General features: G+C 40.3%; 1 protein-coding gene across 1 annotated transcript; it reads left to right on the plus strand.

Moving 5' to 3' along the window:
* The first annotated feature begins 6,849 nt into the window (after positions 1-6,849).
* PYGO1 (pygopus family PHD finger 1) lies at positions 6,850-18,549 on the plus strand. The gene is made up of 3 exons (XM_075763883.1): positions 6,850-6,977; positions 11,441-11,526; positions 13,272-18,549. Exons 1-3 carry the CDS (start codon positions 6,929-6,931, stop codon positions 14,391-14,393), a joined length of 1,257 nt encoding a protein of 418 aa, XP_075619998.1. The 5' UTR covers positions 6,850-6,928; the 3' UTR covers positions 14,394-18,549.
* Positions 18,550-20,651: the final 2,102 nt, after the last annotated feature.

The raw sequence follows: 20,651 nt of genomic DNA on the forward strand, positions 1-20,651 counted from the left end.
ACTAAGATTTTGATCCTGTTTACTGTTTAATATAGGGCGGGCTTCTGAGCACCCTGCTCTTAATTTTAAACATGATTATGGTTGAAAAACTCAACTACTGATCTGGATGGAGGGAAGGGCAAGTGATGTAGTTTGACTGAGGTGGCTGTAAAATTAAATGTTCTTCTTGACAGACTTCTCCTTCCTAGAGAGATCACATGTACCCCAGAAGCCCCAATACAGAGTCCTCCAAAGAGAAACTAGTACAGTAACATCAAAACCAGCTAAATCTGACGTGGAGTTTTGTAACTGTGAGCTGAGTATCAGTATTTTGTCTCGCTACTAATACATGTTGGTTTTAATTGAAGACAGTGTATCTCAAATGCATGGATTAAATCTATTCCTTCATGTGCTCTTTGACAATAGCAATGAGGTACTGATTCTCTTCCTTAGTGCAGAAACCTGTTATTTACCCATCTGTAACTAGGGTTAGAGCAACTGTGGTCTGGCTAGAAGTTGCATAATCCAGAAGTCTACAGAGGTACTGAGGGAGGCTCTGCTATTCTGTCAGTGACTGTGCCTGATTCTGAGCTGCAGTTTCCATATGTACTTAACTCTGACTGGACAAGCAGTCCTAGTGTTTGAAATTCAAGGACTTCAGTCAGCAATGTTCAATGGGTCTGATTCATCCCGGAGGCAGCGCCCTGTGAACGGCACTCTCCAAAACCACAAAAAGCAGACCATAAACCAGAACAAATCCAGTTTTGTGTGTGGATGTTTCTATTATATATAGATCTTGTCAAATGAATATGACTTGCAAAACTTTGTAAAGAAGTTGTTGTTGTATAAGAGAAAAGAGGCAGCATGTCCAGGAAGATTCCCTCTAGTGCAGATAGACAGATAACGCATGGGTCAGGCAGCTCTGTACCTGGCCAAGGCTCTTACTGAGGCACAGGGCTGAGACGAGAGAATACCCACACAACTCTGCTAAGTGTGGAGAGCTTTTTCTGCAAGAGGCTCTGCTACCTCTGGAGTTAGCGTTACCACTCTGTTAGTTTTATGGCAAAGATTTCACTTTGACAATTCTGCAGTGCAAATCCTAGAAGATTCTTTGCCTAAATTTAATTACTTACAAATGCACTGATGCATAGGACAACCTGGGACAAGGCTTCCTCGGGTTTTTACAGCACATAAACTTTATAACTTTGACTCCCAGCAAAGTCATTGACAGAGTCTGGATCCAAGAGCAGATTCATAACCAATTATTGCAAAGATCAGTGTGGCCTTTGCAGTAAAATAGAAAGGGCTCTTGAGAGAACTGAGTAAGTGCAGGAATTAAATGCTTGCCTCTCTTTTCATCAAATCATGATAAACAGGAAAATGCAAAGGATTAAAGATTATAATCCAGAAAGTGCAAGAAATTGCATTTCTGTCATTTCCCCACAGCGTGTCCCCATTTCACTATTCATTGCTCAACAGGAGACTACTTCTTTGGGTAGGTAGAAGTCCATTTTGCAGAGGAACCCACAAAGGTTTGTTAAATGTGTATTTGTCCCTTTTAAAAATTTATTATATTGATAATATTAACATGGCAAACTGAAAGTTCCCTTTTACTTATTCTAGAGGTAAAGGGGAAAGAAATCTTACGTTCCTTGGTGACTTGAAGATCAAATGAGGGGTTTTTAATGCATGTATACACACACACACTGGATTTCTTGTCAAAACTTTTGTACTTTGGTACATAAATAAATACAAATAATGAAACTCAGGTTCCTAGATAACCAATGTCTTCATGTTTTAAATGTTTAGGTACTATACATATTAATTCTTACTTATTGGCTATAGAATTTTATAGTTTAAAACTGTTGGTAAATTATAGGTTTTAACTTTATAAGTTATATGTGTTGTTGGCAAGAGTATCTGAGTGCATCAAAGGTTTTTTTTTTCCTGAAATACTTGAACATGGCTATATTTCAACCATAAGTTGAAAAGGTAGGTGTGCACTAAAAAAAAAAAAAAAAAATCAATTAGCCTCACTAAGTTTCAGAACTGAGAGCTTGCTTTGAACTTTAAAAATTTTGTTCCAGTATAGACATGACACTAGAGTGCCCTTTGTACACATTTCAGAGACATTTTTTGATCAATCCACTAATAACTTGTCTTGCAAAGCTTAGAAAAATGTGTTTCTTCAGCCAATGATTTGTTATGTGATTAGACAAAGGCATGATCATTCTTAGGTTTTCTACGTGATTTCAAGATTTATCATGCATTATATAAAGGAAAACGAACACAATGGACTACAGAAAAATCTTATATTCTTTCATGGACTAACTCATAAAGCAATCTGTTCTGCACTTTTTCCCCTACAAAGTTTTGTATTCATTTCAGATAAAAGTTGAAACATGAACAGACAATTAATTAGATTTTGTTTTGTACTTTATATTATGTGGATGAATGGTTAATGCAGAAGTTTAGACAATCTTAATTTTTGTCGATTAAAAGCAGAAATGAAACAGACATGGGCTCACAAAGACCTGGTTTACATCACCATAACAGGCACAGCATTTACCAGTAGGTGAGCAATTTGCACTAAAATAGCTTCCATGACTTGTGCTCAAACTGTTTCAGTTACAGTTACAATCCCTGAGATTGGCAGAGAGGTGCTCTACAGCTGATAGACCCAGAAGGGACCCGGTCAACATGTTTTTCCAGAGCAATACCAGCTGCATAACCAGCTAGACTAAAAAGGCATAAAAAGCTCATCTCTGTGTACCTTATGCACATGTTTAGTTTTACTACCCTGAAAAAGGGAGATAGGGAGGAGCAGAACAAATGAGTCTGGAGGAAGAGGAGTAACTCTAGCAAAACCAGATTTTTAGAGTCGTCTCAGGCCTGACGAAACCTCCCTCCAGCCTTGATAAATAATAGTCCTATTTATCACAGTAGTATTGTGAAACTTGTACAAGTTTGTAGAACTAGCACTTTAATTTGTATAACATGAAAAAGGGCCTTTTAGAAAAATGAATTATTGATTTTATTTTTTTTCCCTCATAGCAGGTGGGGAAATTGAATCTACTGATGCTAGGAGACTTAAAAGCTAAGGCTATCACAATCCAAATTTCCTTAGACATGTTCCATTTCTCCAGCTTGACACTTTCTGTCCAGGTGGGAGAGACACTACTGGCTGCTTGGCGTCTGTGTCCACATGCCAGAAAACCTGCACGGGCGCTGCCAGATCTTGCCATGCACATGCTGTACCTTGACACTGCCCATGCAGGCTGGATGTATTGCCCTTCTGCATGAGCCTGCTGGAGTCCCAAGTCCGTGTCCATTGCACAGGGGTCCATTTCTGTCTCACTGTGTAGGAAATCTTCTGTGACAAGTTGGTAAATCCCAGTAATTTGACAGGTTAAAGCTGTGTGTGCTTTATTTTAGAACATATATGGCTTACATGAGAGGAAAACTTTTGTATTTTCCCCTGGTACTGGAAGTGGCAGAGTTACACAGTTCAGCCAGCTACCAGCTTTTTTCCTTCTCATGTCACGCTTTATTTTTTCTTTCCTAATTTTAATCCTCTGGGATGAAATCTTGGCCCTCATAAAATCAAACAGAACAAATCTTTCACTTTTTCCTTTTTTGAATCCTTTAAATGTCAGTAAATTTCTCTGAGGTGTTTATATTTTTTTCTATTAGCACATTTGCATATGTTCATGTTGTCAGAATGGGCTTCCAGGCTACTCTCTGCTCCCGAGATATGCAGTAGATACATGTGAAAAGATGCAATAAAAATTCTTTAAATGTTAATTGTCTATTGTGGATCCATGTCTCATTGCTATTTCTCTCATGATAATGTAATGCAGCATTGAATGTTCAGACGCTATGACAATGGTTAGTAAAAGAACTTCCTTTACCTACTGGTAGTTTGTACAGAAAGGCTCTCAATATCTGCCTTTCTAACCTGGATTCAGAAGGAAAGGAATCTAAAAATTACCAAACCCAATGCTTTTATACTTAATAAACTTTTAGATTGAAGTTACTGTTATCTCACCAAAGTCACCCTTTTCAACAGTCAGCATGAGTTATAAAGTATTAAATAGTATTTGTTCACAACTGAGTACTCTGGCAGGGAGCAAGAGCTTCCTGTGTGATTGGTTATTGTTAAAAAGAAAATTACTTCAGAATCATTACAGTTCAAAGGGAGCTTGGGAGGTCTTGACTTTTGAGTCCAACCTCCTGCACAAAGCAAGGTTAAATGCTGAACTTGGGCCAGGCTATTTGAGACTTGAAAACCTCCCAAGATAGAGATTCTACAATTTCTTTAGTTTTTTGTCCTAATGCTTGCTTAGCCTCAAACCAATTTTTTTCTCCCTCCTTATAGCCAGTTGGAACCTTGTTTCAAATTATGGCCGCTAAGTCTCATTTTCCTGTTATGCGCTTCAGAAAAAGCCTGTCTTGTTCTTCTTGGTAACCTCCACTAGGTGTTGGAAGGTTACTACTAAGTACCCCTCAGCTTTCTTAGTTAATGCTCTTTTAAGAGGAATAAATGTTGGAGTAATTTTAAGGACAACCAACAAGGCTATGAGGTGGTGGTGTGTGATAATGAGAACTTTCATAGACTTTTGGGGAATAGTTGCGATGCAAGTGAATTAATTCCCTTCAGACGCTGCGTCAACCATTTCCAATGTAGGTTTAGAAGTGTAAAGTTGGTCCAACAGGATTCTTACAGACTGCTCACTAAAGACCTAGGTACAAGTTGAAGCTGAATTTGGATGAACAGCAAAACAGGCATAATTTTTTGCAAGTAGAGCACTGGGTTAAATCTGAATTCCCTGCTTGCATTTCTGATGCAGACAATCTCCCCCTAGGAACCTTTATATACTCAGTGACATCGATCTGTGCATTCATAATTACAGTCTACATGCTATTACAAGGCAGCCTTGCACAAAAGCTCACACAGCCCTGGGAGAATCATCCAGGCCTACGGCGAGCTCCATCACAGAAAATGCAAATCTCTTCACAGATAAGACACATCTTCCTCCAAATATAGACTAGCTCACACCCACCTTGCTAATAACAGGCTACACTTCTCTTCAGCAAGATACACAAAATTAACCAGCAGATCCCACAAGAATATTGGCAATATACTATACTCGGAGGTACATGCATTCCAGGATTGCTACAAAGTAAAAGATTGTGGACAAATAAAAACACTGTCTAGGGAAGGGCAGAAATCAACAGAAAAACCTGAATTACTTTCTCCATTTTATTTATTTAGAGATGGAAAATGTAAAAGCAAAAATATACTAATACCAATACCTTAAGCTTTACACAAACATCACTTTTTTTCCCCCTCAGAAAAGTACCAACTATCCATCTAACAAGAAGGTATGTAGAGAAATAGCACTGCTAGATATTGTGAAATAAGGCATACTTTACAGATGGACATCTTTATCCCAGTTAAAGGGGAATAAATCCTGATTCAAAAGATAATTGTTTTTAATACAGTCGATTAACAGTTTTGATCAAGGATGAGGACTCCATATGTAACGCCTCTGAAATGCAGCCATTTCAGAAGACGGGACGCTATGGCAGAACATACATTTCCACAAAATTACAGTGACGCTGGCAGTGATTTATGTATCACCTCGTGTTTTTCAAAGCTTCAGAGGGTTTACCGACACTGTGAGGGCCACCAGTGGGTTGTGTCTTCTCTGTACTACCCTCAGGCTGGAGACCAGACTGCAGGGTGACACCTGTATGGAGGGAGCCCCCTCCTCGAAGAGGATCCTCCAGCCGGCGCGGACCTACCTGCCAGCGAGCCGCCGGAGCACGGTGTTTCAGCGCTTCAGGTAACTGCCCGCGAGGACTGGGAGGAGGAACCGGACCTGCAGCCTGGAGGCGAGAAGAACGCGTTAAGCACGTGTCGCATGAGAGGTAAGCGATGAAGCCATTAATCGCCCGGGGAGCACAGCCCAGACCGAGATCCGAGCGGCAGGCACCCGTGCGGCGCTCGTCGCGGGTGACCGGGGCCAAGAGATGCCCAGCAGGAGCTGCGGGCGTTGTGCCAGCCCTCGCTCCCGCCCGTCCCTGTCGCTTCCAGTCAGGGCAGAGACGGCTCGTGCCGCGGCTCCCGCCCTCACGCGCACTAACGGTCCTAACGGCGGCGCGCTGGGCGCCGGCCGCACCGCCCCTCAGCCGCCGCGCGCGGCCGGCCCGAGCCCGCCCCGGGGTTGCCCCGCGGCTGGCGCCTCGCGCACCGCGTCCCGGCGGCCGCAGGCCCGCGGCGGCCGAGGGGACGGTGGCGGCGCTAAGCGGAGCCCGCCCCAGCGCGGCGCCTTTGTTCCGAGCGGCAGCCCCCGAGCGGCGGTGCGGGCCGGGGGCGCGGCCGGGGCTGGCAGCCTCGCGGGAAGGGCCGCGCCCCACCGTGCTCATGGCTGGAGCGCGGGGGGCCCCACGGAGCGCCCCGCCGCCGCGGGAGCTGCCGCCGCTGCCCCTAGGTGCCCGGGAGCCGGCTGGGAACGGCGGCCCGGGCAGGGCGCGGTGAGCGGCGCTGGTGGCCGGGGGGGGCGCTGTGCGGGGCCGCGGGGCCTGGCAGCCCCGGCGGCGGGCGCCGAGTGAGAAGGGCGCCCGCAGCCCGCGGGGGCCCTGCCCGGCTCGGCTCGGCGCTCCGCGGACCTCCGCGCAGCTCCCGGGCGGCGGCTCTCCGCTCGCTGGGGCCCGCCTCGCCCGGGCCCCGCCGCGGGCCGTCGTAGAGCCCTCCCGCGCCCAAACTTTGCAAAGTCTGGCAGCTCCGCTGCTGGGGCGGCGGCGGCGGCTACGGCAGCAGCGGGCGGGGGCGGAGGAGGCGGGGGCGGAGGGGGCGGGGTGCGGGCCGGCGGCGGCGGCAGCAGCAGCAGCATCAAAGAGCCCCGATTCCTGCTGCCCTGGGAGCCATGCGCTGCTGTCTGTAATGTCAGCGGAACAGGAGAAGGACCCCATCGCGCTGAAGAGATCCCGAGGTACGGGGAGGGCCGGGCCGGACCGGACCAGGGGGTGGCTGCTGCTGTGGGGCCTAACTCCCGTGAGGAGAGCTGGCGGTGCCGCGGGATGCGCGTACCGGCCGGACCCGACAGCCGCCGCCCGCCGGGCTCCCAGCCGGCCGCCGCGCAGCCCGGGCCGGGCCGCCCGTGCCCCCCCCCCCCCCCGCCGCGGTCCCTCCCTGCGGCTGGCGGCGGGGCCGGGCGGCGCGGGAGCCGCGCTAAGTTTGCACGGTGGGGCCCGGCCGGGCCCCGCGGGCTCCCGCAGCCTCCGGGCCTTGAAATGCAAAACTCGGGGCTCGCTCTGCGCGCAGATGTGACCCGCGAGTGGAGGCGGGCGGGTGCGTGGTTGTGCCTGTTGTGTTTTTCTGGATGTGCTGCCCATTAGTATGCAGCGTGCATACTGTTGGTGCAAGGGAATACGTCGGCAGTGCCACATGTCCGAGTTAGTGTTGATGCAGAGCCCATAAATTACACTTGAGTGCTTGCTCTTCTACCCCTGGTCTTGCTCTTGTGCTTGATTCGAGTTGGGGTTTTATTTTTCTGTTTTGGGAAAACGAAAAATTTATCGAAATATTATTTTTTATGAATAGCTCCGTTGTATGGCTGTAGTGAGGTCTGAAGTACGCTTTTCTTTGAAATGTGTAAGTATAAGGGTAGAAATATGGTATCTCTTCTGACTTCGGCTGTGCAACTGACTTTAATGGCAGTAGCACATCAGTCTATGTAGCGGTACTTGTGTCCTTACAGTCCTTAAAATCAGAAATGCATTTCTGAATGAAATAATAAAAGGCAGTAGGGTCACTGACTTGAATGAAAATCATGGCAAAATGATAAGGTATGCAATTTATTGCTTCTCTTTTCCTCGCCTCCTGTTTCACTCCTGGAATTCTATTGTTCTTGATGTTTTAAGCTTTTTTATGATTGGGTAAGTGGGGAAGGGTGTGGATTCTGCTATGCGTATTGTCTTTGATTTACAGTTTGCTTTTCTAAAACTGTTCTAGTAACAGCTGGATTGCAACCTTGAGAATGAAAGAATGCAAATACGCAGCAGTGTTACAAAGGAGACTGGGATTCATTAGACTCCTTCACTCTCAAGCCCTGATTCTGCAGATATTTGAGCACATACAGTTTCACATGCCTGAGTTACCCACCGAGTTCCATGCAATTACCACTTAATATCAAAAGAGTTTACAGTATCAGGGCAACGGAACAGATTCACCAAATCTGGTTGATATTAGATTCTTTTTAGTTTTCTTTCTATAATGAAAAGTTTATTCAGCCATTTATGTTTCTTGGTAAAACGTTCTTACTGAGATAAAACACTGTTTAAAGAGACTCTAGCATCCATCCTGTAAAAACCTAGACAGGGATTTCTCAGTGAGTATGAACATACTCCATAGTGTATTCAGAGTATGCTAAGTATGGCATAAATGATATGCAAAAGCGTAATCTCTTAATGTGTAAACAAAACTACAAGTTGCAGTTCTCCTGACTAACACGGAAAATGCCTATCTTGTGTTTGTATGAAGTAAAAAAGAATACAGGACTTACCTCTTTTCCTTTTCCTAAATGTCAATGGCTGAAATAACTATTCCCTTATTAAATAATGGATAATGTATCATATATGTATTTATATCTCTAAATCTATTACATATGTGATGTCCCAGTGTAAAGGATTGTATTTTGTTCTTGAAAATTAGTCTCAGATGATGAAATAATTTTTTTCACCCTTAGTGCAGTGTTCCAAAATGCTTGGTACACCTTTTAATGAAAGTCTGTGTGGTAAGTACCAAAAGTGACTTTCTGGAAAGTTTATTTTGGCTGCATGAAAATGACCCTCATTCACTCTTTTTTGGAGGTATGCTAGGACTAACATTCTGTTTCCTTTCATGTATAAATTAAATCATTATAAAATCCACAGGGAAAATATAAATTCGAAGGGCTAAATTAAATCATTGGCCTCACACAGCGAGGACTGAAAATACAAAAGCTTTGTACCTTTCCAGACCTAGGACTCAGTCCTGCAAATGTGGGCATGTGAATGGCTTCTCCTATGTAAGTAATTCATGTAGAATTCAGTGGAACTTGTTACTGGAATTCTAATATTCATATGCTTAAGTTTCTGAAGAATGAGATCCCAGAGAGGGAATCTATACATAATTTCATAAAGTTTTAACTTAGGCTACTGTAAAACAGCACTTGCATGTGATCCTCAGTATTCTTCTCGATCATAGATTTACCAATATCTATGCTGCTAGTTGTTGAATTTATTAAAAGAAATCTGGATATTTGTAATATTTGGCTGTCAGTCGTTAATGCCATTTATGTACTAGGAGTGCAGGACCATGAACAGGAGCGTGTTTTATGCGGTTGTGAGGAATGGTGTTCACAGTACAATCTTCCACTGAATTTATGCTAAATATATAGGAATGCTGGAGAAGAAGCTAATGGGAAGTGCAGGGACAGTTTTAAGGAAATAGTTTATGAAGAAGATGATTTATGGAGTTGGAATTTAAGGGAGACTTGTCATCATTCTTTATGTAAAACTTTATACTGTGATTAGTATCTATAGTTAATGCAGTGGCAGTGCTTCATAGCACGCTAATTATATGCAGGATTTTTATATTCTAAATCAAATTAAAAAGGATTTTTTTTTTTAAAGAGTAATCCCTAGTTATTCTGATGGTAGGTTATACTGTGATATGCTATGCTCAAGCATGAGTTTATTTTGAGAACATGATCATGGCTTCATGCCCTAGTCTTTGAAATTCAGACTTAAAATTTGATAGGTGTTAATTTGGGATGTCCATGTATCTTCCTTATGTATAATGAAAAACGAAATTAAATTTCAACAGTGACAGCCAAAGCCAAAAGGAACTTATTAAAGCAGAGGCAGAACTGGATTCTTACTTGAGGTAGGACTGGTAAATTCCCTGAAACCTCAAAAAAGGAGAGGGGGAAGAAGGAAGTTCTAGAAGTGAAAACTTGTCAGGCCTCCTTTGATCAGGAGTATTTGAAATTACTGTTGGATATTTCAGTCTGTATACAGTAGGACTACTTCTTCCCTGTGAGAGAAGATTTTGTGTTACTTTACTGAATAGTCCTAAAGCTGGTTTAGCTGTCTGCTGGGAATACTCGTCTAATGTTGAGCAGTGTAATATCATACATTATGCTTCTTTGCATGATACTAGTGATAATTCACAGTTATCTTCAAGTGGCCTTTGGTAATAAAGACAAACCTGTGTATTCAGCTGTATGCTTGCATCTTGATAAAGTTTGACTTGCTCTGAATATGAGTTTTAAACAAATAACAGTAAGAAGTGGGCAATCCAACCTAAAAATTTTACTGGTACTATATATATATATATAAGAGTAAATAAGCTATTATCTTAATGGGCCTGGGAAAAAATGAATTAACATACATTTTCGTAATGTGATGAAGTTAGTATCTTAACATGTGTTGCTTTCATATCACTCAAAAATTATTTTCATACTTCAGCTCAGGGTTTTCGTTGCATTCCCATATGATGGCAAATCCACTTGAGCCCCATGAAGGCAGACCAACTGGAATAATAAGGAATGTACTAGAATCTTTTTTTTAATAGTATAACTAGAGTTTAAAAAAAAAACCCAAACCCACTATTTATACAACTTTGAGAGCTTGTCCCACAGTTATGAAAGGTGAAGAAGAATCTCAGGTGAAGTACAGATATATCTTTGTATTGCTTCAGAGTCAAGTCAAGTCTGATTGAGTGATCAATAACATGAACATTCTTTACTTCTTTTTGTGCCAGAGCAGCTATGCGCAATTATTCTATGAGGTTTCTGCAGCGTAGTGCAGGTTCACTTAGACCCCCTCTCATTTTTGGCAAGTGTCTTTTTGTTTGATCAAATCTTGCATTGAAATTTAGATCTGATAAACTGGAGATCTGTCTAAACACCATGGCAGGTTTTCAGTGGTTTTCATTCATGGATCTACTACAGTTTGCTTTTTCCTTCATGGCATACTGTAACGTACTGTTGTACATTGGTACAGTGAGTTTGATAAATGCTATGTGTGTGTAAGTTAGTAGGAGATGACTCTTAGGCATGGTTTTAAGCAGTTCTTTTGAAAGTTTTATGCATTATGTAAACAAGAAGTACTTCTAACTGGTGAAGGGGAGATGTATGTATGAACATAAAATAAATGGAAATGTTTATTCCAACTGTAACAAGCATGGATTAGACATTAAAGTGGTAACAGAGTAAGATAGCTGTACATGAGGAATGCTAACTTTTACCTCCACATGTTTGCTCCTTAAAGGACTTGCAATGCAAGGCACCAGAATTAATGCAAGTTCAGTATTTGTAACAGGTATCTGTTGCTATGACAGACAGAGGCAAACTTAAAATGCAGTCTGTACGAAAACTAATGCGGTATTGTACTGATTGAAATTTTGTAGGTGGTGACAGTGGATTGGATGGGTTAGGAGGACCAGGAGTACAACTTGGAAGCCCTGATAAGAAAAAGCGCAAAGCAAATGCACAGGTAAATTCCCTTTTGATTTCTTAATAAATAGTGCACTCAGATGTTGTTTGCTTGTATGACTGTCTCACATTGTTCAGAATATCAATCTATTCTCACAGCTAGCACTTACAGTACAACTGCAATATTTTGAACGTGAAGTTGAAATCTTCACAATGCTAGTTATTCTCACTGAAGTTATTTTAATCTCTGTAGGTTGCCAGAGACCTATAAAATGAGGAGCACAGTGAGACTGTGACAACTTGTATTTTACCATATGGATTTGATATGGAGACAGACTTTCTTTTAATGACTTTGTAGCCATTGGTAGAAATCTGTACAGCATGAGTAGCTGCCATGAGATTACTTTTCTTCTTACTTTTATTCCTATATGTGTAGGTTTGTGGGCTAATGGATTAGTACAGTTTGTTAATGCTTTGATCAAACTCTTGGCATATTCCCCAAGTGATTTTCAAGCAAAAGCTGTGAGGCAGGTTCGGCTCCTTTCCAGTGAATCCCTGCAATTTGGCGTTTCTATACAGTTTCTGTTTCCAGAAAAGGAAGCCAGAATACAAAACATCTAAAGCAATTAGATATTTGTAGTGCAGAATTTTCCTTTGTGTGTTCCTTTTTCATTCAACTTTGAGAGTATCTGTTAATTTGGTACTGCCCAGTGAGAGTAATTTTATTTATGTAGGTCAAACAATCACCTTCTATTAGGCCTATCCAGATTCCATTGGGATGTGGATCTGTTCTCTTAATTTTTGCTTTCTTTTAAAGTAGTCATGGTGAAACCTGCTCTGAGAAATATTCAATTAACTTGAGGGTTTCAGACCTCTTTCTTAGTGGAGCTTTCCTTGTGTTCTGGAATGGTGATAACTGTAGACGTCATGCGGATTAGTTTCCTCTCTTCTCTTATCAGGTTCAAAATTTGCAGCACAGCAGAAATTTTGGGGGGAGAAAAAAAAGAAAAAAAGTTCAGTCTTATTTTGTTAGTATTTAGGAGGAAATGCTTTCTGTGAGCACACTTAGCATGAGGGTGAACCAGCTAGATGTTACCCTAGGGTAGTCTAGAATGAAATTAAATTGTATAGCCACTCTGGTGACATTTAAACAGCCTCTGGGCTCCATTAAACACTTGATTATGCTCTGTAACCAGAAATCCTTGTGTTCTATACCTGTGTTTGACTGTCCACAATCACTGAATGCTTGTAAGGGACGCCTCTGTTTGGTACACAGAGTATAGAAAATTCCTATATGCAGACTCCTATAGCCTATATACCTTTCTTAGGGTTATAGTAACATTAGATTTGTATATACTCATAGAAGTGAGGTGTCTTAAGAGGTGTGTATTCAGTAAAATGAACCCAAAATGAAACTAAGGAAATGCTTCATATCTGGTCTTCATCATTTGGAAATAATTTGTGCATGTGTTTGACACATGGCTTTCTGTATTGTTGCTTTTCTTATGTAAAAAATTAAGGAATAGAAGTCACGTATCAAGTATTTTCAGAAGCGTGGTTGTGCAACTGCACAATTTTTAAAACACTGAGATTACTATAAATCACCATGTTATTTGGAGCCCAAACTCCTCTCTCACCTCTGTACTGAAATTTCAGACAGCCTGGCAGGGTACAGTGGGCGAGCTTTACACAACAGCTGAACAGTTCTTTTAGCAGTAGTGCTGCTAATCCAGGACCTTTGTGGTTGGTCTGTCTTGCAGGGAAATACTAAAACTAATGTAAATGTTGTATTTAAAATATTTTTAGGGATCATCATTTCCTCCTCCATCTGAATATGCTCCACCGCCGAATCCAAGCTCTGACCACCTTGTAGCTGCAAATCCATTTGATGACAACTATAATACTGTGTCTTATAAACAACTTCCTTCAGGAAATCCGTATTTTAGTAACCCTGGTTATCCTGGCTTTGGAGGCTATAACACTTTCAGAATGCCACCTCATATGCTGCCCAGAGTGTCCTCGCCGTATGGTGGTTCTTACTCCCTCAGAAACCAACCACATCCCCTTCCTCAAAACCCTGTGGGAATGGGTTTTAGTCGACCCCACTCTTTCAGCTTCGGTCCACATGATAACCCAGGTTTTGGGAATCAACCACCTTATAGTGGTGGTCAGATAAATCAAAATGTCAATATGCCTGGTCAGCATTTCAGACCAAATACTGGTGAGAACTTTGGCCATTCTGGTCAGATACCTCACCCTGACATGCCATCTAACTTTGGTCCTGGAAACAATCCAAATTTCCCAAATTCTCAGCTAGAGTCAAACCATTCTTTTGTTCCTCCACCAAACACGTACAACCAGACAAAATCATCAGCACAAAAGCAAGACTTTAGTCAAGGTGCAAGCAAAGCATCCAGCCAGAACACTGCTGCTCATCAGCATCATCACAGGACAGAGGACATTGTGAGTCAAGGTAACAGTGACCTAAAAAACGTCACTCGAAACAATGTGGTAAATCAGGATAATAGCCATTCTAATAGCGCTGATAACACTAATGCTGGCCATTCAAATGGGACTCAGAGCAAGTCCCGCCAGCCTCGAGGTACTGCTGAAGGATGCAACTCTGAAAAGAGCAACAAAACACCCCTTCATCCGAGTCGTCACGGTCACTCGTCCTCTGAACCTGTCTATCCATGTGGAATTTGTACACATGAAGTTAATGATGACCAGGATGCCATTCTGTGTGAAGCCTCTTGTCAAAAATGGTTTCATCGGATCTGTACAGGCATGACTGAGTCAGCTTATGGCCTTCTTACAGCAGAAGCATCGGCAGTATGGGGTTGTGATACTTGCATGGCTGACAAAGATGTCCAGTTAATGCGTACAAGAGAGACTGCAGGACCACCTGCATTGAATACGGATGGCTAACAAGGGGAATTGGTGGGAGTGGTTGAAATACTTGCTATGAAGATTTGGGTACAAATTGGGTACTTCACTTTCTGCAGACAATCAGTTGTGTTTGATTGCTGTCATCCTTTTTCCCTAATCTGTTTTCATTCACGAACTTCCATCTCAGCTTTTGTACTCTTAGTTTTATGTGTGCAAATGTTTTACAGGATGAATATTTTTTGTTTCTGATTAAACTGTAAAACATAACTGACAACTTATCAGAAGTAGGATGTGCATTGACAATTTTATTGAAGGCAAAAATGTGCCTGTATGAACAGCCCCTAATTTGCTAGTATTAATGTATTAACTAACACTAGCATTTAGTGCTTGTTTTTAATGGTACTATATTTGCAAGTACTCGTTAGATTTTTATTTTTGGGGAGTGAATGTCCATTACTGATATTCTCGCTATCCTTTCTTTGAATATGGTGGAGGTGACATGGAGGAATGTGCAGTACTAATAGCTTTTATTTTAGGGTAAATACAGAGAATTTCATATGTGCATTTTCCTATTTGAAGTAAAGCATTAACACACTAGTCAAAAATCGATGACTTCATGCTTAGTAACACAAGGAAACCTGCCAACTCTTACACATTTATATTTCCTTGAAAAGTCAATGATCTCTTTTGACTTCTCAGCAAATAATTACTTACTTAATTACTCTTGCTAGGTGTTGTAGTATTTGGAAATAGTTACAAAATATGATTACACTGGAAAAAGAACACCTCAAGGTTTATGAAGTCCAGTGCTTTAAATCTAGAGAATACCAAAACTAGGGTTGCATATGCAACCTTAATTCATTTATCTTAAGCCCATACATTAAGATATAGTCTCTGCATCTGTCACCTCTTTCTCATCCTTTCTCATTGATGGTTCTAGTCTCCTGCCTCAGTGCCGCCAGAGAATTGTGAATGAACTAGTGCAGGGAAAGTCCTGTCCATCTTCTAGGGCTTTCAGCTAGAGCCTGCTCGGTCATCCTCAGCTTACATAGTCCACTTGGCTTGAAGGAGGGGGCAAGGCAATGGAGTGTGCTCAGCACAGGCTCTGAATTGCAAGACAGATTGGCCAGCAAAGTCTTAAAACTGAATTCCCACCACTGCCTCAGCCAGTCCTGCAGTGAGGGGGTGGGAAATCTAGGGTGAAGAAAAATACAGCTTTTACATTAGGTGAGTTTATCTCACATCAAGAGCAAGCAATCTAAAGTTTAGGTTCTTTGCTAAACTTGATATCCTACTGACCGATATGAATGGCACTAGAGCTTCATGCGTGATGCTAAGAATTCTATTTTAATATGGGTAATTTGATCTTATTCTTGATCTCAGAAATAACCCCTTTTTTTGTGTGTGTGTGTGTGTTTTGTTTTTTTTAATGTGGGGAAACATCCAGCCTTGAAGACTTCAGCCTTAGCTGTGTGATAAACTTGCATATGCAACTGAAAATGAACGTTTCTGTAGAGAGGAGTGTTGTTTTAACTTAATAGAAGGTGGCACTGTAACCACAGACTCTGCTTGTAATACCACTCTACTGGAAACTTTTAAATGATCAGCAATTAAATCATATATCAAATGTTACAGGTACTAGTCATGTTCCTTAATGTGATAAATTGTTCAGATCTGTGGTGATAAGTGATGTAGGAACACAGTCATCTATATAAAGAGGACATTTTTATTGCAAGCTGTGCTAATGAGTGAAAAGTAAGGCCTGTTTGCTAGTTCACCATTGTGTTTGATTTTAAATAGGCTTTACTGTCATACTTTCCTGGAAGATACTGTGCAAATCTACATAACTGTCCTTGTTTTATTTTAGAAGTGAAAAATTTTATATATTCTTTTACTGGAGAAGTGCAGTATAACCCTCCTTTTTTGCCTTGCCTCTCATCAGGAAAAAGAAAATAATGTCTAAAGTGTAAATGACACAATCTATATCTTGAGGATTTCCTGTATGGAGATGTAAAGAAAGTGTAAGGCAGATCCAGGGCTTCTGTTTTCATCACTATTTGCTTTCTTTAGTATAAGAGTAAACTTAATCTTGCTTTGTTAGAGGTATGATATTTAAAAACAAACCACAAAATAACAACCAAGCAACAACCTCTGTTAGATTTATTCTCTAGTTTTCCTAATGACTGACTGACTGACTGTTAGAATTTGCTTTTGGTAGCTAAAGTAGAAATAAACCAAACCTTGTTTAGATAGATTTGTTCCTCTGGCAATCAGTTTAATCTCTGCAACAGTTTGTACTGTGAAGGTAGTGGAGCTGCTTCAGACTCACAGCAATGTTGATGAAATAAAAAATTTTGCTCAGTGAAAATTCAGCGAGAGCTCTAATGATGCTATTGTTACTCAAGTGTGCTGTCCAAAATACCTTTCCCACACCCCATTCCTGCTGTGAGGTGATGTTTGGGGCATTTTTTCTCAAAAGTCCAATTGATGTTTTAACATTTTGGAGCAGACATTGTATTTAAAATAGCCATGTATTTCTTAATCTCTTTGTCAACCTTACATGAAGTTAGCCAAGTGTTTTCTATATTAGCTAGCAAGATATTAGAATTTAAATATAGTGTTCTTACAAACTTAAAATCAACCAGAGTATCATATTATAAGGCCTTAAATTGTGTGTTTGTGAAACTTAATCTAACAATTTATTTCCTTTTTTCTAAACTGGTACTATGTTGGGTTTGTAACCCAGTAAATCTTCTGCGTTTATTAACCTACAAATCCAAGGCATTAGCAAATGCCAATTATATCAAGTAAAAACAAATGAACAACAAACCCAAACTTGTTATCACACTGATCATAGAGATATGAGTGATTAGGATCTCCAAAAGCGATCCGGCCAATATGCTTGCCCTATTGATAATGCTCTTGGCATACCTGGACTCTTTAGAGAGAGTGAGTTATACTTCGTTTTTCTCTGCATGTATTGACTTGTAGTAGTTCAAGTATGCACAGAAAAAGCAACAATCATGTTTTGTTAGTAAGGTACTAGGAAAATGTCAGCTGGTTAGAATTAGAAATTAGTTATAGAAGGGTGGGAGGGAGGGTTGATTAGAATAGGTGAGGTTTTTTGTAATACTCTACATGAAACAATTTGTATTGAACTATCATGTGCTTCTTTCATTACTAGTGATTTAGATGGTACTGGTGCTGCACACCAAAAATATTGCAAAGATTTTGTAAATCTTACAAACCTTAACAATTTTGTGAGAAATGCCTGTGTCCTTTTTAAATAACTCCTTGTCACGGTCAGAAATGCAGCCTATGTTGCCCAAAATGTTGTCGTTTTGGCTTTTTGGTTTTGGCTTTTTTTTTTTTCCCTTAGGCTGGAATAAATAGGTATAAACTGGATTAAACTGTCCTTAATACTTAGGGTTCTTTGCCAGAGACCAGTTTTAAATGAGAAAATATGTAACTTGCTCTTTAAAATACTTGTTTTATTGGTGTCAGGATAAGTGACAGTGCTGCGTATAGGCTAGAGGGTAGGTATCAAAAATCCTGTTTCTGGCTGTTTCACTGATCCCCTCTACAACTTGAGACAAGCAGGTTAACTGTTTGTGCCTCAATCTCTTCTTTCAGAAGATTGGACTAATGCTTACTTTGCGAGGGTGTTTAGAGGCCTAGTTATTATTTGAGATCTTCAGATGGAAGAGACTAGAGAAAAGTAATAAAGTTTGCTCTATTTAAAGCAAAAATATAATTTCGAGGGCTGCTCAGAGAAGAATATACTCTGCGACCGCTGAAGTTTTTAATCTAAGAACCAGTTTTGTGATCACATTTTTCAGGCTTAACTTCAAGCACATGAGAACTAATAAAGTCAGTGGAACTGCATGCACACAGTCAAGAACGTTTCAAAGTGTTTGCAGTTTGGGGCCTATGATATTTGCAAGTGAAATGCTTTTTATGGTTTGAGATTTTTACAAAATCAATGGTGTTCAAATGTAGCACCTTTTTAATATTTGTCTTTATTCCAACTTAATGATACATACATCGGCATTAAATCTGTCCCTTTCATTTTATAAATAAACATTGCCTGGCAGTAAAAGTATTGGTGTAACATTTTTAAAAAAAGAAGTCATGCTTCTTCTCATGTTGTATGTGACTTAAATGACTGTTTCATATTAAAACTAATCTTTCCTTATGTACTGCTTAAATATACCTGTTTTGGGATATCAGTTCAGTACTTTTTATACAATCTTGAATGTGTTCCACATTGGTGACATGTATTTTTGCAACAACTTTTTTGTTTCAATTTTAAATTAGAGCATGTCTGAAGTAATACATGCATTAGTGCTGTGGTGTGTGGCAAAGTTAATGTATGTAATTCAAATTGGAAAAAAGTTTCCAGACTTTGTCCAACGTTAACCCTGTGGCCAGGGATTAAATTACTATGTAATACAAATTATTTCATATCACAATGTGTTTTAAGCTACTCTATGAAGTATGTGAAACATTATTGTTTATGGATTGGTAGCTGGCATGGTATCTTGCATAGAATGAGGTACGATAGATGGTAGCAATTCATGGTAATTAAAACTGACTACTTTTCAGAACACGCAGCACTTACGTGCATTGTCATCTTGTTGCCATAACTGTTAGTATCAATTTCTTAATATTATCCACTGACAAATGGGCGAACATTTGGTAATAAGCTCATGGGTGTGAAAATTCTATTCTAATACTCTTTACTTGGTTCACAAAACATGTAACTTTTTTTAAATCTGTTGGATGTGATTAGATATATGCAGGAGGATGTAGAACTGGATGTATTTTAAAGTTATTCTGCAATTACTAAGTTTTGTCTGAAGCTTTCTATATTAGAATAGACTCTTCCTTAAAAATTGAAAAATTAAGTGTACTTAGCAGAACTCTTAAGGCAATATAACTATCCTACACTACATCTTGAGTTATGCACATTCACTTCTTTCTATGGAACTCCTCTGATTTCTTGTTGTCTTATGCTTTATATGGAAATAAAGGGTCCCTTTAGTGCCCAGTGTTGTGTGTCATCAGTTCTGAGGTAATTAATTCTGAATGGTGTTCAGCTCTTTAGAGGTGCTGCCTATAGCTTAAAGTATTCAATGTTGCCCTTAGTTTCCTGGTTCAGAAATGGCTTATCCCAACATCATAGGGAATACCTATTTTTGTATTATTTGCCACGCATGATTAATTTTCCTTTTCATTTCAAACAAACTGTCTTAAAATAATTTTTGTTCCAATCCCATCTTTTTACTCTGAGGCTTGTGCACTGTAATTCAGGAATTGCTGCATTGGAGACAGTTTGGGACTGGAGTCATGAGAGATGTTGTGTCTATTCCTAGACACTCATCTTCTAAAGGATGGTCTAAATCTGAACTTCCATATAACTTAAGGAGGGTAAGCTTTTTATATATTTCTTCTTTTTTTTTTTCCTTTTTTTTTCTTTTTTTTTGCTTTTCTTGATAGTTTTTTTCCTGAAATGTGAAATAATACGGAGTCATTGAGGGATTTTTACTTAAGAGACAGTCTCTCCTCCCAAGCTTTTGTATATGGCCTTTACAGCAGACACTGTGTTCTTTAGGGCCTTCTGACTTAGAAATTTTTTGTCCACGTTCTTCTTTCTGTGTTAAAGATGAGTTGAAAAAGGCAAGTTACCAATCTACTGCCATCCAAACAATGCAAAATAAAAGCTGATTAAGATTGTTGACATTTAATTTTTTTTGTTAACAATGATGTGGTATTTTACCTTTTAGAAGAACATATATCAGAATCTGATTCAAACGTTCTTGGAAAATGTATATGGTAGATTTTGTCCAGCACTGTATGTAACTTTGTTGCTTTTTGTCGTCTGGTTTCAGTTTCTTTTAAAATAAAGATAACTTTTGCGGGGAAGTTGCCTGTTGATTTTTATAAAGATGATGTAATGCCTAGGTTAACTCCTAGGCATTACAAGTTTTGCCTGCGAGAATGAATTTGGATTAGGCATAATCCTGCAAGAAACAGTATGAGGTCGTATTGATCAGAAAAGATGGCTCCTGCCTCTCGGAAAGGCCCACCACTCTGTAAAGCCATTAATCTGAAGTAACTTTAAAGCAAATTAGAAGAGGTTTTGCACCATAAGCCCCATTTCTTTCTTACAGGATGGAAGGAAAGACTCAGGCACCATTTGGCTGAATAGATTTTTTAATTTTATTTTATCTTATTTTTAAAGCTTTCTGCACTTGGGAAGAGATTATGCAAAGAATTATTTATTCTAATTTATAA

Source organism: Balearica regulorum, chromosome 12 (genome assembly GCF_011004875.1).
Source record: "Balearica regulorum gibbericeps isolate bBalReg1 chromosome 12, bBalReg1.pri, whole genome shotgun sequence".
NCBI lineage: Eukaryota > Metazoa > Chordata > Aves > Gruiformes > Gruidae > Balearica > Balearica regulorum.